This window comes from Peromyscus leucopus, chromosome X (assembly GCF_004664715.2).
Source record: "Peromyscus leucopus breed LL Stock chromosome X, UCI_PerLeu_2.1, whole genome shotgun sequence".
Classification (NCBI taxonomy): Eukaryota; Metazoa; Chordata; class Mammalia; order Rodentia; family Cricetidae; genus Peromyscus; species Peromyscus leucopus.
In genome coordinates, this window is record NC_051083.1 from 115820869 (window position 1) to 115841599 (window position 20731).

The 20731-nt window shown below is 42.9% G+C and overlaps 1 protein-coding gene across 1 annotated transcript in view; it reads right to left on the reverse strand.

The window, feature by feature from the left end:
• Positions 1–16749, reverse strand: part of Frmd7 (FERM domain containing 7) — a 43541-nt gene extending 26792 nt beyond the window's left edge. The window contains exon 1 of the mRNA XM_028887078.2: positions 16114–16749. Coding sequence (XP_028742911.1) covers positions 16114–16170 — 57 coding nt within the window. The 5' untranslated portion in view covers positions 16171–16749. The remainder of the gene's footprint in view (positions 1–16113) is intronic.
• Between the last annotated feature and the right edge of the window lie 3982 nt (positions 16750–20731).

Consider the following 20731-nt stretch of genomic DNA (forward strand, 5'->3'; position numbering starts at 1 on the left):
AGCTGCCTCCACGGCAGTATAATCCCGTTGTATCCTCGCGGAGACCTTTGTGACATAGTTCCTTCTGGATACTGTGCTTGCTCCTTTCTGTCTCTTGAAAGCCTTCGTTCCAGAACTAGAGCAGTGGTTCCCAACCTTCCTCACGCTGCAACCCTTTAATACAGTTCCTCATGCTGTGCTGACCCCCAACCATAAAATGATTTGGCTGCTGCTTCAGAACTGTCATTTTGCTACTTTAAGATCGTCATGTATATATCTGATACGTAAGATATCTGATATGTGATGCCCCCACACAGGTTGAGGACTACTGTCATATGGAGCTTTTTGGAGCCCAGAGCCAAGCAGAGAACTCTGGGGGACATGTTCTAAGTAGAACAAGATGTCCTGTTTGGTGCATTTCTGAGTGAAGCAATGTGTCAATGGTCAGAATTTCATTCAGTCTTGTCCTGTATCTTTCCCTTCCATCCATGCCTTTGTTGAAAAACAACAGCAGCAGGCATTTCATCCATACTGAGCTTGGCCCCTCCTGAAGAGAAATTTTTCTCATTTCTTCATCTCTGCTGACCAAGGAATCCAAGGGCTCCTTCAAGACTAAACCCTGGCACTGCTTCTTAAAAACTATTTGACTTTTTCATCAAAAATACAAATATTCTGGGGCCCAAAAAGATGGCTGAACTGATAAAGGCACTTGTCGCTCACCCTGGTGACCTGAGCTGGAGCTCAGGGACCAACTTGGTGAAAGAAGGAAGGGGCTCCCTTGAGTCGTTATGCACCGTGGCATGCATGTACACATGGACGTGCTCTCTGTCTCGCTCTCTCTAATTGTTTTATATATCACTAAATAAATCAATTTAATTAGTTAATAAAATAAATATTTTTAAAGATCCAGAGAGGCTGAGTGGGCAGCCAGGGATGATGATGATGATGATGAATGATGATAATAATAATAATAATAATAATAATAATTCTGACCCTGCAAAAAGTGTGGCATGTATCTTACATATTACTATTATCAGATGCAGCTTACCTTCTAAGAAGTGAATGGAAAAGGGAAGGGGAATTTGCACTAGGGAAGCTGTCTAGAGACTAGGCAAGGTGGCTTCTTTAGGACAGGTCAGAAAAGCTTCCCCTTCTGGGGGTTAATTCCTGGTAAGAAGAGAACTGTCAGAGCCTGGACAGGCTAATTAGCAGGCGGCGGCGGCAGCTCCTTCTAAAATGGAATGCTCCTTAGCAGGCAATCTTGTCTTTTGGCGTTTGGTGGCGAACAAGGTGCAGTTGCACATAAAACAACAAAGATGAAGTAGGAAGTCGACAGAGGCCCTTTGCCCAGAGCCCGCTGGACTCAGCCATAAACCCTGAAGGGAAGCAGTTTAACTGGGTACTTAAGATTTCCTCACAGTGCTAAGCAGAGGGGCCAAGCCTTAGAGTTGCTTGTGCATGTGTGAAATTCACACTAAATTACAACCACTTTTCATTTGGTTTTGGAAAACAAAGCTGTTCAAAGTGCTGCATGTGTGAAAGATGAGAGCCTTCGAATTGCTCCCGATTAACCGCTCAAAGAGAGTTCCGGCCATGTGACTTTCCCTGGGGGGGGGGGCTCCTGGAGACTCATTTGAGCAGCTGCCTATCACCCCTTTTGCCTTTGGCCATATTGACGCCACGGGAAAGCAAATTGCAAAGAGAACTCTGGAATTACAGAGTGTAGTATCTGCTAGGTGATACTTTCCGGCAGACACCTTTTGAGAGCTACAAGAGAATGAGAATGCATCTTGGCCTGAGGCTTTATGGAGGCCTGGCAGTGACCCGGACAGGTTGCATCTGGTTCAAGTTGCTAGATTAGTTGCAAACTGACTCTCACCACTCAGTCACCCTTTATACTAAGAGGAGAAAAAAATAACCCACAAGATTACCACCCTAATAGCAGCCATGCCCTCACTCCTGGGACATTGAAATTATCATGCTTGTACTGGAAAGACTGCTGCAAAGTGACAAGGTAATAACAGCGTTCTCAAGACAGAGCTCCCAAGTCGTCTCGAAATTACTAGCTACTCTAGGTAATTAAAACAATTATAATTGTTTGTTTCCATGAAGTGCTTAGCACTAAATCCATGCAGTGTGCATGAGGCACAACCGGGTTCCAAATGGCTGTTGGGAGTTTTCTTCTAAACTTGAAATCAATTCTCTCTCAAGTAATGTGATAAACAGGAGACCATGGAAGCCATTCGAAACTCCATGCTCCGAAGCCTTGTTCTACGAGTGTGGAAGCTGAGATGCAGTCCGAGGAAGACCCTTGCCTGGGGGCTATCAGAAAGTGAGTAGCCTGCCTAGGAATGGAACCCAGGCCCCCGGGAATGTGCTCATGTCAGACCACCAAGAGGTTCTAAAATATAAAGGGAACACTAACAGCTAAGCATATGAATGATAAGACAGAAACAAGCTCTTCTTGATCTGTCCCTGCATCCCACACCTGAATGGCCTTTTTCTGCGTTACTCTCTCCTGTTCACTGGGGCTCAATGACACAATCATCCTTTCTCACCAGTGGACTGTAGTGTTGATTCTCCTTTCTTTTCTCCTGCTTCTAACTCTGGTGCCTCGCTTTTTCCATGACATCCCTCTTTATTTGCCCCTGCTTCTGGTCTCTTCCCTCCTGGAAACGACTTTGCTCAGTTTGACTGAATGGCCACTTTGTTCTGACAGGCTGCGAATTCCAAAAGAGCCCCATCCCTAACATGTTAGAGATGCTAAGGAAAATCGCCTCCCCTCTCTCTCTCCTCTGTCTCTGTCTCTGTGTCTCTGTCTCTCTCTGTTCTCTCTCTGTCTGTGTCTGTGTGTGTGTGTGAAAGAGAGAGAGAGAGAGAGAGAGAGAGAGAGAGAGAGAGAGAGAGAGAGAGAGAGAGAGAGAGAAGGGGGAAGAGAATTTGTGGTCTCTAGATAAAGAATCCAGGTTAGCCTTGAACTCACAACCTTCCTACTTCACTGTCCTCAGTAAATGTAGTAAAAATCTGGGTGAAGGAATCATGGTTGAATTTTACTATTTTCTTTTTGACTACCCAAAATTTGTAAAATTTTTTGTAACTTTTGTAGCTTAGGTTCTATCATTTCTAGAAACTGAATATGAAATTCTTTTAATTAAGAAGAGCCCCTTCAAGGGATTCTGAGTGGTGCAATGACAGATCAGAGGAACTATTCCTCTCTTTCTGGGACAACGTGTCTCATTCCTTTATTCTTTCAACACCCTCTCATTAGCCAGGTGTGTTTGCTTGGTGACAACTGAGGACCAAACTGAGGGAGCAGTTCCACCCTGGAGCAGGAAGCCCCTGCTTCTGTCTCACTTGGACTCTTTCCAAGTACCACACTCACAGGAGTCATTTAAGGGCTGTCGATTCGCTCCTTTGCCCTCCAACGCATGCGCCTGAGTTCCTGAGCCCAGCGCATCTAGTCTCTTCCTATGGGTTTGGCTGTTTGGTACTGACTTGGACCTAATACAGCAGCTATTTAGAATCCAATTAGCTCTACTTGCCTCTTGACTGGATGCTGCATATGCTGTGCACACAGTAGGTGCTTTATAAAGATATGCTAAACCTGGGGCACAGAGGTATCATTTCACTCCAGGGCCTGCCTGCAATCTCCTGTTCTTTTCCTTGTAGCCTAAACTGGCACGTAAGCACCCAAGTCCTGAGGACTCACTCACGTATTTGAGAGTCTTGAAGTAATCCAGACACTACAATCAAAGCCTAGGGGTAACGCATTCTTCTCAGCCTGGGTTTGGCCTCATTACAGTTGACCTTTGCCATTTCCCACCTCAGCATTTTGATATGGAAACTCTACTGTGAGGGTGTGTATCAGAACTCAAAGCCGATGTCTAGAATTCTCTAGTCATACTCAGGTGCAAGCACAGTCGTGTCCAGAGCATTTTTAATTCATATATTTCCTTGAAATACTACACATCAAAAACAAATCTAGTGCACAAGAAAGAGAAAGCATGATTTGACTTGCAAACTGTGACATTGTGGGGAAGCTGAGAAAAACTAAGTTATGAGCAATGTTCAATGGGAAACTTGATCCCGAGAGCGCTAACCTTTAGGTCTGAAAATTAGCCATGCCCAATATGTGCTTCCCAATACCTATCTCTTTTGATTGCTTGGGTGGAATTATTTCTGTAGAAGGATCTAGTTAAGCTGACTCATTGCTATTTATAAATCAAAGCCAAACATATTCTTCTGTTCTGAATGTTAAATTTGACGGTAGCTACTCCACATTGTTTCAAGTGCAGAACTGTGCTCCTGGTAGCATCCACACAAAGACCTCAGGGGCCTTGGTGAATGATTAGAGTCCAGATGACCTCTCTTCTCTGTTGGTCTCTGCAAGAGCCTGAGGCATGGTGCTTATCATTTCTGCTATCTCCATTTCAAAGAGTTAGAGAAGGCTTACTAAAATCACACAGTTACACATCTGCATAGAAAAAAAGACTGATACTCTACTATGTGTGCTCCATCTTTCCTGCCTGAAGATTTTTGCCTCCTAAAATCAGAAAACTGTATTTAGTCTGCTAACGAACCCATCTGAGCAGGGACTAGCTGCCTTGCAGCAGGAAGTATGAACAAAATTCTCTCAAAGATTCACATTTATTGAACGTCTACTGTGCCCCAGGTTAAGCACTAATAAATCAACATACGTACTTTGCCTTCACAGAATTAGCAGACCTCATTCTGAGATTCCCCCACAAAGAACGACTGCCTTCCTTTGTGTCCCTTTGTAGTGCTCAGATGCCACATACCTTGTCAATGTTTCTGAACCGTTCCCATTGTTCATCTGTCCTGTTCACAGAAGACTGCTTCCTCAAGCCAGGGTCCCCTACCAGCTGCTGACCACTGTCTTCATCATCATTCCCTGCACTCATGACAGCTAATAGAGTGGCTCTAAAAAGACGGGCCTTAAAGAATGGATAAAGTGATCAAATTTACGGGCTCTTTGCCCCATCCAAAGCTTGCTTCTACTACTTAACTAGATAGAGACAATTTTAGTGCTAGGAATTGAACACAGGGCTATACACACGTCTGGAAAGCATTCTACCGCTGAGTTCCATTCCTAGTGCTTTTTTTAGATTTGAGTTTTAGGCAAGATCTTGACAATTTGCCTAGTCTGCCCTTGAACTGTCTATGTGTTCCCAGGCAGGCCTTGAACTTGTGATGTTTCTTCAGCCTCCCAAGCAGCTGGAATTAGAGGCATGGCTAGTCTGCAACCCTGAGTACTCCTCCCTCCCAGCTGCTCATCTGTTAGGTGGGAGTGTTGCTACCACCCATCTCATTGTGGATTTCAGTAGGGGACGCGTGTAGAATTCCTAGTCTAATACCTGGAACACAATAAACATTCTTTTAACACATACCAGCTATTATCATTATAATTTTGGTTGGAAAAGAGTTCAGGGGTCCTTGTGGGCTAGTGGACAATGGGCTGATGCTTAGGGGCCAGTAACTGGAACATCTGCAGGGCACATGACTTTGCTATAAGCAGCTTTACCACTTTAGGAGGAACTCCTATTTTGAGGCTTATGCAGAAAAAGACTTTATACTGCAACTGTTTTAAATTTATTATTTGTAAATGAACAGGTAAAAATTACACATATTTATCATGCGCAACATGACATTTAAAATATGTATACACTGTGGAATGATTAATTAGAGCTAATTAACATATGCATTACCTCACATATTTATCATTGGGACAGCTTTTTTAAATGAAGTTTCCCTTGCTGTTTTGGTTCTGGTTTTTGGCCTTATTCCAAAGCAATATGTGCTTATTAAAAAATCAAGGTATTAGGCATGATGATGCATGATGGTACACACTTTTAGTTTCAACTATTTAGGAAGTCCCAACTGCTTGGGAGGCTCACCTGAGTTTTAGGATTCCAGATCAGCCCTGGCAATACAGTAAGTTATTATCTCAAAAAATGGATAAACAAATAAATCTGAGAGGAACTGGGTATGCTACTATACATCTGGAGTCTTAGTATTTGAGATGTGGGGGGTAGGAGCATTAAGAGTTCAAGACCAGCCTTGGCTATATAGTGAGTTCATTGAGCTTAAAGGTAACCTGGGATAGATGAGACCCTGTCTCAAAAAAGAAAATGAGGAAAAAAGTAAATAGAAAAAAAGAAGAAGAAATTACACACTCATAATCTCATAAGTCAGCCAATCTAATGACCTTATAATAAAGCTTTTTAAATAATTCTTGATGTATGTCACCTAATTCTTCAGTGACAAACTTTTTAAAAGCTTAGTTCTGCATCACAAATGCTGCCCATGTAAGCTGTCTTCTCCTCTTAGTGATTGCAAACAAAATTAAGATGAATATCTTTGCACAAAAAGAAGTACACACATCTATATACACAGCCTTAACTATTCCTTTAGGATAGATTTTTTTTCTTCCAGAAATTCAATTTCCTCAGCTAATTTAAGGCAGTTTTGGCTGTTGTTGTTATCGATTGTTTTAGTATTGCTTGAGACACAGAGCTAAATAAAATTGACACATTTTAGAAAAGATTTTTAAGTGCTGAACTCCAAATACAAGTTGCGAAAAGAAGGCGTGACAGTGAACGACTTTGCTGCTTGTGAGACAGTGACGGGATGTTCTGAGGCCAAACCGGGCAGCTCTGCAGCCAGTACAGTGCCCTTGGCTCCTGACTTGTCTTGGGCTCACATGTAACCTTGCTGAACGTTCATTTCTTCATATGAAATGCCTGCCTTGTCTTTTGCTTCTCTCTCTCCCGTCTCCACTCCCTGCACTCTCTTTCCTCACCATTCAGATCCAGCCAGCCTGGTGTACTCTCACCCCCTACCCCCGCTTCCTCCTTTGTCTCAAGACCGGCTTCACCTCTGCTCCTCAGCCCCCAACTCCCCAGCACATGCCTAAATAATTAGCACTGGTCATTTAGGGCTCAGGTCAGACACAGCTTCCTCCAGAGAGCCCCAAGTGACCATCTCTAAGGAACCAGGGGGAAAAGCCTATTTTGGTAGATTCCACACTGTGGACATTTTAATTCTTTACTAAGTCCTTCACTGCCACTGTAGTGCCTGGAATTAGTAAGGACTCCTAAGTTCTCGTTAAATGAATGACAAATGGATGAAGGAGTATAATCATTCCCGTCTCCCAAATTTACTTAGTACTGATTGTGTGAAATAAGTGGGACCTCCTGGAAGGTGAGGAAATGGTATCTCATAGCTTTGAAGGCAGTTGACAGTAACTTTGTGACAAGACTTTTCAATCACTTCAAACATCCTGAGTGTGGAGTTCTGCAGAACCTTTGTCTTTCCCTAAGTCTGCTGAAAGGTGAATTTCAACATCATAAAAGGAATCTCTGAGGACAAAGGGCTGCTTGTTCAAGACAGCTAAGCCCTACGATTAGCCGTGAGGCGCCATGCCTAAATGCTTCCAGGGCCTGGGGTCAGCTCATTCTAGACAAAATCCATTTTCTGGCCCCACACCTTGGACCCAGAAGACAGGGAGGAAGTTGGGGAAAGAGGAAAAGAGGGAATAAAGAAAACTGACCTGCAAAAAGACTCCGGTGGTGTTGGGGGCAGGGGCGATAACTGCTGCGTTAAGAACTAGACAAGCTGTGTGTCAGCCCGTTCCACAGCCTGCAGAAGTTCTCCTTCAAATGTCTGACACTTTGCAGGTTTCCTCAGTGTCGCAGCCTTCAGCAGAGCTTATCAGAAGCACTTGGCCCTCGTGGCCCATGGACCAACTCTGTACTGCCTACCTCCTGGGGTACAGCCGAAACTCTGAAGGCCAGATCTCTTAGTGGCAGAGATGCTCTACCCAAATGTTTTCCAGCTCTGTCGGTCAGGCACAAAGCTGTTGAGTGACACCAAGCATCACAAAGGCTAGCACTGCTCTCTGACACTTGGCAAGCAGGCTTCAGGCCCTTATTAGGAAATAGCTGGGCCACTACTGTTACCCCCAGTTAATCCTGCCCCCAGGGCCATACCCTTCTGACCCCAAGACATTGGACTCCCCTCAATCACTTTGAACATTTTCTTTCTCTATGTGGCAGTTGTCAACTTCATTGTCTTAAAGGACAAGTTGAAACTAGATTCTAAGATGGTGATGTGTTTGTGTTCCTGACAGGTCAGACAATGAGGCAAATACAGGACTGCGGTCCCTGGAGAAGAGAGAAATGCATATAGAATTCACTGGAATCTTGCTTGTTGGCAACAGAGTGCTTGGCAAAGATTGCAGGGGGTGCGGGGGGCCGGTTCAGCTAGGACTTCTCAGCACCAGGATGGCAGGAACAGCAGGCAGGGGCCCTGTGCTGTGATGAAAGGTAAGAGGATGGTGTGGAGGTCTACCAAGTTTTCCTAGTGAGATCTGAACTTGCTTTACCCAGCAGGACTGCATTAGAGGATTGCCTGACCATGTGCGTGGTTACAAGGTGATTGGAAGGGTCTGCACTTGGCTGAGCTAGGGGGAGGTCTTTTGTTCTACCCCTTGGCATTCCTATAAAAGGCCTTTTTAGACGAGACAGAAGGGGCCGGTGGATAAGGATCCAGGCCCTCCCGAGGTTATCCTGTGTTCTGTTTCTCTCTCTTCTATCCTTTTATCTAAATATTTCTCACTTCACACTCCTCAAGAGTACCCTGGGGAAAATGTGAAAAGGGGCTTCTCACAGAGAAATGGGTAGGCTCCCACAGGGTGGCAAGGCCTCAGCTAGCTGAAACTCTTCCCATGAGTGCAGCCTTGAAGAAACTTCCATCACCCACCAGACTCCAAAGCCAGTTGCCCTGTCCTTGCCCCACAAAGCTCCCTTCAGATCTTCTTGGGACTGGTTCCCTCCTCCTTTCAGCTGTGGGGAGTGAGGAGGCTAGGGAGAGCCAGCTGCAGGCCAGGCCTCTCCTCTGAACTCTGGCCGGAAAGCAGCCTGGCAGCCAGGTGACAGTAGATGAAGGGCCTCCAGTTGAGGGGGGCTGGGCGGTTGGTGGGATGAGCAACACCCAAACCACACTTGGCCTGCTGGCTGCTTGACAGATAGAATACAAGCGTTTTCTTTCTTTTTCAGTTGAATTTATTTTCCAAATCAACCAACCTTAGGCTGTGAGGGACAGAGAAAACTCAGTTCAAACAAAAACGTTCACTGGGCAGCATCGGCCCCTGTAATGACAAATAAATCCCTGGCAAAGACACTGCTAATATTGTCGAGGCTGGGGCTTTATGATTCCTGGCTGATTTTCTGTGACCTGACCTTCCAAGTTCCTTCCTTTGGCCTTCTTTGCACAAGTGGGGGAGGTAGTGAGTTGCTCCAGTCCGTCTGTTTTTCTATCTACAAAACCTTGGTTTTGAGGACCCAATATGGAGAAGTCTGCCGGGATCTGCAGGGCAGATTACAAATTTCTGAAAACTCAGGAATCTTCACTGCTCACACTGCAATTCCAAAACCTCCTGCCTAAATACACAAAGCAGCCAAAGTCAATAGTCTGTGACTTGAGTCCTGGTACACCTATTAAGCAGCAGTGGGATCTTGGGAAACTTAAGCTCTGTGTGCAACCATTTCCATGCCTGTACAATGGACAGGAGCCTAACATTTCTGACCTCAATGTCTTGGGCTCTTGTTGCTTGAACGTAAGTCTCAGGATGTCTGTTCAACATTTAAACTTGGATGGGCCAGTGAAATGCCACCAAGCCTGATGACCTGGGTTCAATCTCCAGGAGCAATATGGTGGAAAGAGAGAACTGACACCCTCAAGTTATCATCTGACCACTGCACATGTATCACACACAGTACATGTTCACACACATACACACCACACACAAAAGTAATAAGTAAAAATGTAATAATAAGTTACATTCAGTTATATCCATAGGCCTCAGTGTAGACTTAGTGGTTCTGCTTTCTTATATATGTTAATTTGTAACAACTCTATGAGTGGGTACTAATAATATTCCCTTTTATAGATGAGACTAAACCTGAGTCACAGATAAGATAGAACTACACTAGATAATGACACTTGTTTATTTGATTTGTGTGAGAATTATGTAAGATGGAGCATGCAAAACATATCTAGACTATACTGTTGATCAACACTATCTATGAACATTATTCAGCAATATTGTTGCTATTCTCGACTGGGATAGCATTACTATGAATTGTGACCATGGAGTAATTACAATGTGGGCAAGTACAAAGGGTTTGCCTGCTTCCATCTACTTCCTCAAAGAAAACTCCTCTCTATTATTTCAGGTAATACTAGACAGTTATTATTGACCCTTGTAGGATTAACGACCACAATCCCATGGGAAGGGCAGGGCAAATTAACCACTCCCTGAAAGCCCCAGAGGAAGTAAAGAGCTAGGGGAATGCAGCTTTGCTCGATGGAGGTGATAAACAAGCTCAAGGATTCTGAAAAGAAGTCCCCACTTGGGGGCAGAAGACTGTTCTGTTGCTTTGTAAAGGGTAGAAATGACAGTTCTATGAGCAAGGAGTGGGATGTGAACAAGCTTGAGTTCTGAGACCCTGTACCAGGAACCTTACATCTGCTATCCCATTTATTTTCACGTTGGTCTCCCAAGTTAGGTGCTGTGACTATCACCACCTGTTAAGAACACAGGGTCAGGGAGGAGATGTGACCTTCCTGAAGTCCCACTCAAAACTGTAAGAGCTGAGACTAGAATTAAGTCCAAAGCAACTGCAGATGTATTTCATTTCATAGTTCCATCCATAAATCCCAATGGAAAAATTATTATTATCCCTTCAGTGTACTCTGCTCACTCTGGTTCCAGTCTCTGTGGTCAAAGAGCCTGGAACATGAAGATTCCTTCTCGCTTGATCCTTTCTCACTCTCCTTCCAGGTCCAAACAGGAGTCATAAAGTGCTTCTAGAAATTCTGCCTCTGGAGCACCTCTTGTTTCCGGCCTCTTTCTTGTCTGTAATCACCACTGGCTAAATTGACACTTTCCAGGAGAGAGGAAAAGAGGTGTGGGAACCCACTATCTCACTCAGTTCTTGTGTGGGCCCTTTGGCTGATCATAGATACCCAACCAACACACTAGCCAATTAACTGCATATTACTCCAGAGATGTGTTAATTTTACATGTACATGGAAATCTTCACAGCAGTGAATTCTGAAGAAATGATCACAGCACAAAACACCCATACTATTTCAACAAAGAACAAAGAAGTTGTGAAGTAATAATGTCACAATTTGTTATCTGGACTAGGGTAGTAAATTCTAGGGCCATCCATAGAGAGATACACAGCACATGGATATAGTCGCTATTGGAAATAAACAGATAAGTTAATAAACCAAGCAGGTGCTAATGTCCTCACTTTTGGAGATTGATAGGCTCCCCAATTCTCCATCACCTTCAAAAGAAAGATCAGACTTCATATAGTCTACTTCAGGTAGACTACATTCTACTTCAGGTAGACTATATTGCCTGAACAATGTCATCAGTATTGAACCTTGATTTTTCAGCCAATCCCTATCTTCCTTTCAACTCCACCCATCAAACTGTGCCTTTCCTTCTGTGAAAATTCTCTTTGTTCTGTTCTCTTTTGCATGTCCATCTTCATATTTTATTTTGCAGATATCATCATTACCCCTTCCTTCTAAGCTCCCACTTTTTACTCTCTTAGTGTCCTCCTCAACAACCTAAATAGCTTATTCTTCGGGGGAAATTTCCTGATTTTTTAAGTCTGTTGTGATTCACAGTTGTGATTCAGCTGAGATTCAGCTAAGCTCCTCAAGGCCCCACAACTTGTAAGTGCAGATTCCAATTTATCCTGGTTTATCAGACTTAAGATAAACATTATCACATTTACGTTAGTCCTCACAACAACTCAAGATCAAAGAGGATATGTGACTGGCCTAAGACTACAAGTTTCATAGCCTAAAATCCAGGTGCATTTTATTATACCAGAGTTGGAAAAACATAGTCTTGTAATATGGGAAAAGAGGTTATCCAATTCACTATTGACCAAATTACAAAAGTTCCCTCACCACTACAAATTGAAAAAGAAACCCCTAGACCAGTAGCTATAAAGTAAATTCCACTACTGAATAAAAAAAAAAAAATCACTGGGCAGTTCTTTGCTTTTCCATTTGCCTTAGATAATGTTCGGTCCAGACACTGCCTACCCTTTGTCTTTGTTAGCAAATGAGACCTAGTGACCTTTGTTGTGGGCATTCCAGGGTACCAGATGAGATGATTAACAATGTCCTCTTACTGTGTAATCACTGGATGGTCAGCAAGATCCCCTAGAAATCAGATAAACGTAAAAGCAGAGATCTTTCAACCTCCTGTTTGGATTTTAGTGTCTAGAAACTATCAAGTGAAATGTGGTTTTGAAGATCTAGAAACAATAGCTTCATTGAAGACAAGAATGCAGCAAAGGAGAGGAGTGTGTAGACGTCAGACCGATCATGTGATGGGATAACTATTTTATAATACTCCCCATCCAAAGCTAAGTGGAGCAAACAATTGTAGTTATAAGGAAGTTGCGCTAGAGAGACACTCATCAGTCCTACTGGTGTGTACATGGGAAGTGTTTTGGGGATTCATAGTCAATGTCAAAATCAAACATCTAACAGCCCAGGAAAGATTAGCTTTAGTCACCCCATTTTTTTCTTTTTTTTTCCAGTCCTTTTGTTGAAGAAGCAAAATTGAATTTACACTAGAACTTGTAATCATTTTTTGAACCATATAATATTACTCTAAATCTCCTCTTGCCCCCTCACTCGCATCCTCCAAAATGCCACCCTTGATCTTCTAAGGATGATCCTAGGGTTGATGCCAGAATTTGACAATGATCAATTTTATGGAATATATATGGGGACTTAAAAAACAAGATGAGATTCTCACTCCATGTTCCTCCTAGGATCATACTTCAGCAGATACATTCTGACAGTGCTGAAGTTCTCTGCCTTGCCCACACTCCCTAAACACGCTTGAAAAATCACAGTGGAAAAGGCCGAGTAATATTTTCAGATGCTTCATCTGTAAAATCAACACACAATGCCTTAGAGCAAAGAAACTTCAAACAAACAGGATGTCCCTGGAGCCAGATGTTCTTCCTAATAATCTAACTAAAGGGATTAACAAGTTAAAGACAGAATAGGACAAACGCCCATTAATCACATCAACAATTCAACAGGAGGAAAAGGAGTCACCCAGGTCGAGTTAGTGCCCAGCTAGCATGGCTGAGTCTAAAGTATGCCCTTGCTTAAGAGAACTTTACTTAGCCCTGTGGTAGAGTCAGTTGTGCCCAGAACAGGACCTGAACTTACAAGATCATCAATAATAATTTTTAACTCAATAGTCACATTAATGAGTGAGTAATTAATATGTCAATAATAGGGCTTTGGTGGCTAAATATTAGAGCTGCATATTTATTTCCTCAGACCTGACTTTTCAACATCATTTTGCCTTCTCAGCATTTAATTAGAAGACCCCAGTGTACATAATCTCACTGTAAATGATGAGCTTGGCATTGAGGATTTATAGTCAGTCTTTGATTTCAGTTCTTGTGAAATGTTAACAAATCAGGCTTCTCAATCTAGAGGCCTGAGACAGATCCAGAATGTTGAGAATATCATAAAGATAATACCACTGGAGTTTGGATAAATGGTTCTGAATTTTTATTAACCTTTCTTGATGACTTTATTCTACCTGATAATATGTCCTTTTTTATATTTATCCTGTTATACGTGCTACACAATTGACAAAGATGCCTAACTAGCCATTATTTTAGCTTGTATAATAAATTATTTTCTTTAATCTTATCTTTAAAGGACAATCTTCCCTGGGAAAGATTCAAACCTCCTCAGATTTCAGTTTGCCATCAGAACCCCTGTCACATGGCTTTCTTCAGCTACGAATAAGCTCTCTTAATTATAATCCCATGCATTGTTTTAACCTGATTAAAATGTGAGTGCTAGTATAAGAGAACTTTTTTCAAGTTGCTTTTCTGTTTGTTGTTTTGGGCCAGGGTCTCATGCATCTGAGGCCAGCTTCAAACTCAACATGTTGCTGATGCTGACCCATAATCACAGCACTTTGGAGGTCATAGGACTGTACCTTTTCAGTTGCTCTTATGTATCCAAATCAGTGAACAAATTTCCATTATGGTGTCCCTGACTTCTAGTGACTGCCTTGCTGCAGACTTCTTCCATGGGTAAGGAAAGAAGCACTTGTTAACGGTTTACAAAAGCCACAAATGTCCACTGCGTGCAAAATTATATATCCTTTGGGGAAAATACAAAATAATGTTCGTGAGCAATGTTTCAGGCCTAGATAGCTACTAGCAGATGAGTTTTCTAAATCCAACTGCAAAAGGAAGAGTGGCGGGATCTGGATTCAAAACCCTCACTCTGTACTTAGACACTACGTTGTGAACGTGTGTAATCTATCTAGCGGTTCTGCACCCCCTGACCCTGTTCTCATTATCATCGCCACCGCCACCGCCACCACCACCACTCTGTGTACTGTTGGTAAGGAGACACGCCATGTCAGATGGCCAGATGCTAAGTCAAGTTCCATTCCCTCACAACAAAGCTGCTTATAGCACTGCAGCCCGTGCTGCTGTCCCACTCAGGAAGGCACCATGATTGCTATGCATGATGCAGCCTTCCACAGAGTGAAAGGGATCGGATGCTTTGACACCCGAATTGCTGGGTATCAAATCTCTCCCATTGTCTTTCCAAGGATCACAATGTGTTGCAGCTGGAAAGAGACAATCGGGCTTGAAGCCAAATCGGGCTGGCTTCAAGCTGCTGGAATTGGCTCCTAGGGAGGTGGATTCTGTGCAGCTACAGTGCCCTGCTCCCCATTCCCCATATAATTGGATCTGAATTAGAACTGCACATTCATAAAACTCTACTGTCACTTTTTGTCAAAGATTTCTCTTTGAGATGCCTGAGGTATCTATTAAAAATTTAGCCTAAAGCAGTGTCTTTTGAATACAGCTCAGTAATTTGGATTCTGGAGCACTGCACCAGTCCACCACCAGCTAGCAAATGGACAAATTACTCAAAAGACACTTTCCATCCCTCAAATATACTTCCAAGAAAGAATAGGAAATGCCCCATAACTCTAATGGAATCCATTTGCTACAAAACAAATCATTCAGGTCCGTGGAACTCGAAATGCCTTTTGCACATAAAACTGAAAGGAAGAGACAGCAAAATAGCAGCCGGAGCCAGAAAGTCATCACCAACAAAACACATGATTCCAATCAAAATCAAATTCCCATTGGAAAAAGTGGGCTACCCTCACCCCACACATCACGGCTGAGCTTAGAGTGGTTGTCAGTTTATGTGTAAAAGGGAAAAAACACCACACAACATTTTTGTATGAGTTTCATGGAAAATGAACTGTTTGTTCCTTGTTAGTAGCTTATGTAAATATCACAGGAAACAGCGCTTTGGCTTCCAATAAAAAGAAAAGTAGAACATTTCAAAATGCTCATACATAAATCCTGACATCAAATTGCACGTATCTTAGGATGTTGGAGCTTGAGCACTAGATGATGTGCTTAATACATTTGTTCTTTCTTGAAGAGATGAGGTATAATTGTATGCAATCATCCTGTAGCTAGGAATTATATTAAGAACTCTGAACTATAAGTACTAAATCAAACTAAATCGTCTCTTATCCTATTTTTCTCCTTCATTCATGTCGTTGATGCCTGAAGTTCTCATTAGAACTGTAACTCGACTCCCCATAACCCATAGGTTTCCTCAGAAAAGGAAGGCAGCTTTCCCCTCTCATTTCCCTCAGAACCTACTCAGACTCACAGATAAATAATTTCAATGAACAATAATGCCTTATTGGGTAGTAGAACTAAGTCGTTGCTGCCTTTTCACAAATATTTGGAGTATTTTTCAAATCTGTTTTCAATGTCCCTTGAGAAAAGAGAGCATGTTCTAGAAGAAAGGTTAATGGGAAAACATGAGCCACATCATGACATTAAATACAGACTTCTTTTCCAAATCTAAAAACCACAGTCCTCCTTCATTCGGTTCTAAAGAAGACATAACATCCCTGGCTAATGGGCTGTCCACAAATGACCATTATTGAATGAATAATAAAAGAATAATAGCGACGTGATTTCCACTTACATCAACCACAAAAATCTTCTGGGAATCATCCAAAAACTGCACTTTTAAATGGAGCATCCTCGGCGAGGCCGCTGGGCTGCAAGCAGATTCAGAATGCTGTGGGTGCTGTGACAGGAAGGGGGCTTTCCTCAGGAATCTCACTCTCAGCTGGATGCTGAGCACTCGGGTGCACCCACCCCCAGCCAGACCTCCCTACTTTCATCTGGGCCACTTCTATTAGCTAGAAGTAAAGCACACCCAAGGGCGTTTGCACTGCTGAGTGCTGGGGATCAATAGCATCCAGGCAGTCTCCTCTTTGGTCCACAGGAAATCCAACTGGACCTTAAACTCACTGCCTTTCTGCAGAGAAAAAGAAAACAGTGAGGAAACAGTTGTGGTTCTGCTTTCTTCAAAAGAGAGCGATTTGGAAACACTTGATGCAACTTGAAGAACCTGAGAATACCGATTCTCAGAAGCAGAGAGATTAGAGTTAGTCTCATTTTATACTAGAGGGTCCATGGTGGAGCTAAGAAGCCACACAAGCTATGCTTTACATTTTAAAAATACATCTTCTCTTGATTATATTTTGAATTCACCTGATTTACAAATGAAAACTGATATCCGTATCCTTAGATATCCTTTATCCATACATGCTTTCAATTGTTTTGAACATCCATAACTTAGAGATGAAAACCATACAGCCAAGAAAATATAGAAAACTTCATTTCTATCCTGCCTGCTTCATTCTATGCCACAGACCCCTCCCAATAATCAAATCAATCCGTTTCTTTTCTTGCAGTTGTTTTACATTCAGTGTTTATACAAATACTATGCAAGCCAAACCAAATGTATTTCTCCTATGTAGACAGCAGGCTATTATTATGCTGTTTGCTCCTTGTCTTTCTTACCTCATAGTCTATAGATCTCCATCCACAGTGCCTACCGAGCTTCCTCCTTTCTTCACACAGTGGCATTCTGTATTGTGTAGACAAACCGCTGTGTACCCGACTGCTCTGAAATCTTTCTTTCTGCCTCAACAGGGCTGAAATAAACATTGCCATACATGTCATTCCCCATGATTGTAGATCTGTCTCTCTAACAGATCTCCAGAAGTGGGGTTGCTGATCATACTAATTTTGCTCATCATTTCTAGGTTTCCTTTCATAAGGGTTGTTGTTGTCTGAATTGTCACCCAAAATGTGAATAATTCTGAAACTTTGGGGATGGGATTGGTCTGAAAGAGATTGTAAGAGGTCATTAAATTCAAACGAGGTTATTGAGGTGAATTCTGACCCAGACCCAGAGAAGAGAATAGACAGATAATACACCAAGAATTCAAGATATGGGGAGGAGGATACAACCACCTAGAATCCTTGGGAAGTCGTCTCACATGTCCTGGAAACACCTTGAGCTCACATTTCTGCCTCTGATATAGGAGAAAATGAATTTCTGTTATTTCCGTCACCTCATTTCTAGTCCTTTGTTCTGGAAGGACAGCAAATAGTGCAGTGCTTGTATGATTTGCAGTCCTCACAGCAATGGAGGGGTGCAGTGGTTTGTCCACAGTCTGAACAAAAATGTGTGCTGTTCAAACTGGGAGGTGACAAGAAAAGCAATCTCAGCACAGCCCTGAACTTCAGTTAATTCAAATTAAAATCTCTAAAGAGCATGTTAATTCAGCCAGGCAATGGTGGCACATGCCTTTAATCCCAGCACTTGGGAGGCAGAGGGAGGTGGATCTCTGTGAGTTTGGGGACAGACAGGGCTACACAGAGATATCCTGTCTCAAAAAAAAAATCAGACACTGGATGAAAGTTCTATCATGACAGCGAGGGTGTTGGGCATTGGACCTGCCTTGGCTGAGTCTACCTGGATGGACTGACTCCCCAGGAAAGACCTTTCCTTGGAGGAGGTGAAAATGGGGGTGGATTGGGGGGCAGGGCTGGGGGGTGGGACGAGGGAGGACAGGGGAATCTGTGGCTGATATGTGAAAGTAAGTTAATTATAAATAAAAATATTTTAAAAATTATGTCAATTCCTTCTGGGGGGGGTGACCAATCTGCCCTTTAAAATATCTTAACTTTATTCTCACTGGAGAGATGGCTCAGCGGTTAAGAGCACTGGCTGTTCTTCCAGAGGTCCTGAGTTCAATTCCCAGCAACCACATGGTGGCTCACAACCATCCGTAATGAGATCTGGTGCCCTCTTCTGGCCTGCAAGCACGCAGTTAGGCAGAATACTGTATACATAACTATAGCAGGAATCTTAAAAGTTCTTATTAATAAAATCAAACCCGAGGCAAGTTTTTGGGGTCCATGCTGGTAGATCAGAGAGACAGAACAAGCCACAGCTATCTCACCTCGCCGGATCCTCAGCTGGTCTTGTCTCCTCAGACTGGAGGCCTCTGAGTCCTCATCCAGAATGGGTCTCAGCTGAATTACTGCTCAAAAGCCTGAATGCTTAACCAGCCAAATGCCTCTAGTTTCTGGTCCTCATGCCTTATATATCTTTTTGCTTTCTACCACCACTCCCTGCGATTAAAGGCTGGCTTTCTGGGATTAAAGGCGTGTGTCACCATGCTTGGCTATTTCCAATGTGGCCTTGAACTCACAGATCTCCAGAGGGATTTCTATCTCTGGAATGCTAGGATTAAAGGTGTGAGTGCCACCATTCTCTAGCCTTTGTATCTAGTGGCTGTCTGTTCTCTGACCCCAGATAAATTTATTCGAGTACACAACATTTTGGGGAACACAATACCACCACACATAACAAAAAATTAAAAAAAAAAGAACTTTATTCTCTTTTCTCCTCCATTTCTAGAAATGTTTGTTTTGTAAATTGATGAATGTGTGGTCCAGTTATAGAGTGCCTGTCTAACATATGTGGACTTCTGGGTTTGATCCCCAGAACAGCAAACAAACCAATAAATACAAAAGTAAATGAAGTCACAAACATTTCATATGTCACTGGCATCAATTACAAACATTTTCATCCATTTGTCCTGTTAATTTTGCTTATATTGTGTGTCTCATGAGAAACTTCTTGTTTTTGTATAGTTAAAATTTTCAATTATTTTAAAAATAGTCTCTGGATTTTATAATTATGTTTTATTTTGTGTCTGTGTGTGTGTATGCATGTGTGTGTAAGAGATAGAAAGAGAACTATAGTGAGGGTGTGGAGGTCAGAGGACCAGTAGTGGGAGTCAGTTCTCTCTTTCCACCATTCGGATTCTGGAGATCAAACTTGGGTCATCAGGTTTGGTGACAATCACTTTTATGCACAGAGCCATTTTACTGGCCCTAGGCTCTGGATTGTGTGCAATAGTTTAAACCACTTTCTCAAAGTTTGATTTTGGAAATTGTCTCAGTTAGGGTTTCTACTGCTCTGATGAAACACCATGACCAAAAGGCAAGTTGGAGAGGAAAGGGTTTATTTGGCCTACACTTCAATATTGCTGTTTATCACTGAAGGAAGTCAGGACAGGAATTCAAACAGGGCAGGAACCTGGAGGCAGGAGCTGATGCAGAGGCCATGGGGGATGCTGCTTACTGGCTTGTTCCCCTGGCTTGCTCAGTCTGCTTTCTTATAGAACCCAGGACCACCAGCCTAGGGATGGCACCACCCACTATGGCCTGGGCCCTCCTCCATTGATCACTAAATGAGAAAATGCCTCACAGCTGGAGCTCATGGAGGCATTTCCTCAGCCGAGGCTCCTTCCTCTCTGATGACTCTAGCTTGTGTCAAGTTGGCACACAAAGCCAGCCAGAGCAGCTGACCCCTTGTCAACTTGTCACACAAAAACATTACTGTTAAGCCACAACCCTTCCTTTCTTATTCATCCTCAAGATCTCACATTACAAACATAAACTTCAGAAGTCCCACAGTCTTTACAAATTCAAACATATTAAAAATTTAGTCCCTTTAAAATAGCCAATCTCTTTTAAAATCCAAAATCTTTAAAAATTTAGTCTCTCAACTGTGGGCCCCAGTAACATACTTTCTTACTTCAAGAGGGAAAAGTCAGAGCACAGTCACAATCAAATCAAAGCAAAACCAAATTCCAACTGTCCAAGGCTGGGATCCACAAACGATCTTCTGAACTCCTCCAAAGTCACTTCTCCAGCTCCACCCTCTGCAGCACACACAGCCAAGATCAGCAACAGCAATGAAGTGGAGCCAGCTAGAGCCTCGAAGTCGAGCTGTGTGTTCCAGCTGGCTCCACTCCATTGCTCTTGCTGATCTTGGTGGTCATCCCATGGTACTGGCATCTCCAAAATGCTGGGGTCTTCTGCTGCAACTGGGCTGCACTTCACCAATAGCCTCTCCTAGGCTCTCTTCATGGTGCCAAGGCTCAACTTCTTTGCATGACCCCTTCAGTCCTGGGCCTTCAACTGCCACTGAGGCTGCACCTTCACCAATGACCTTTCACAATGCCAAGCCTCAGCTGCTCTCCTTGACCCCTTCATGCCTTCAAAACCACTACCACTAAAAATCACTAGGGTGATTCCTACACTCTGCTAAATCCAGCTGCCAGCACAATGTACAATCTTGGCCACCTCTGGAACACAGCTTCTCTGTGCATTCATGAAATATTTCCCAGAAGATTTACCCTCAGTGTTGCTGGTCTCTTCTTAATCAC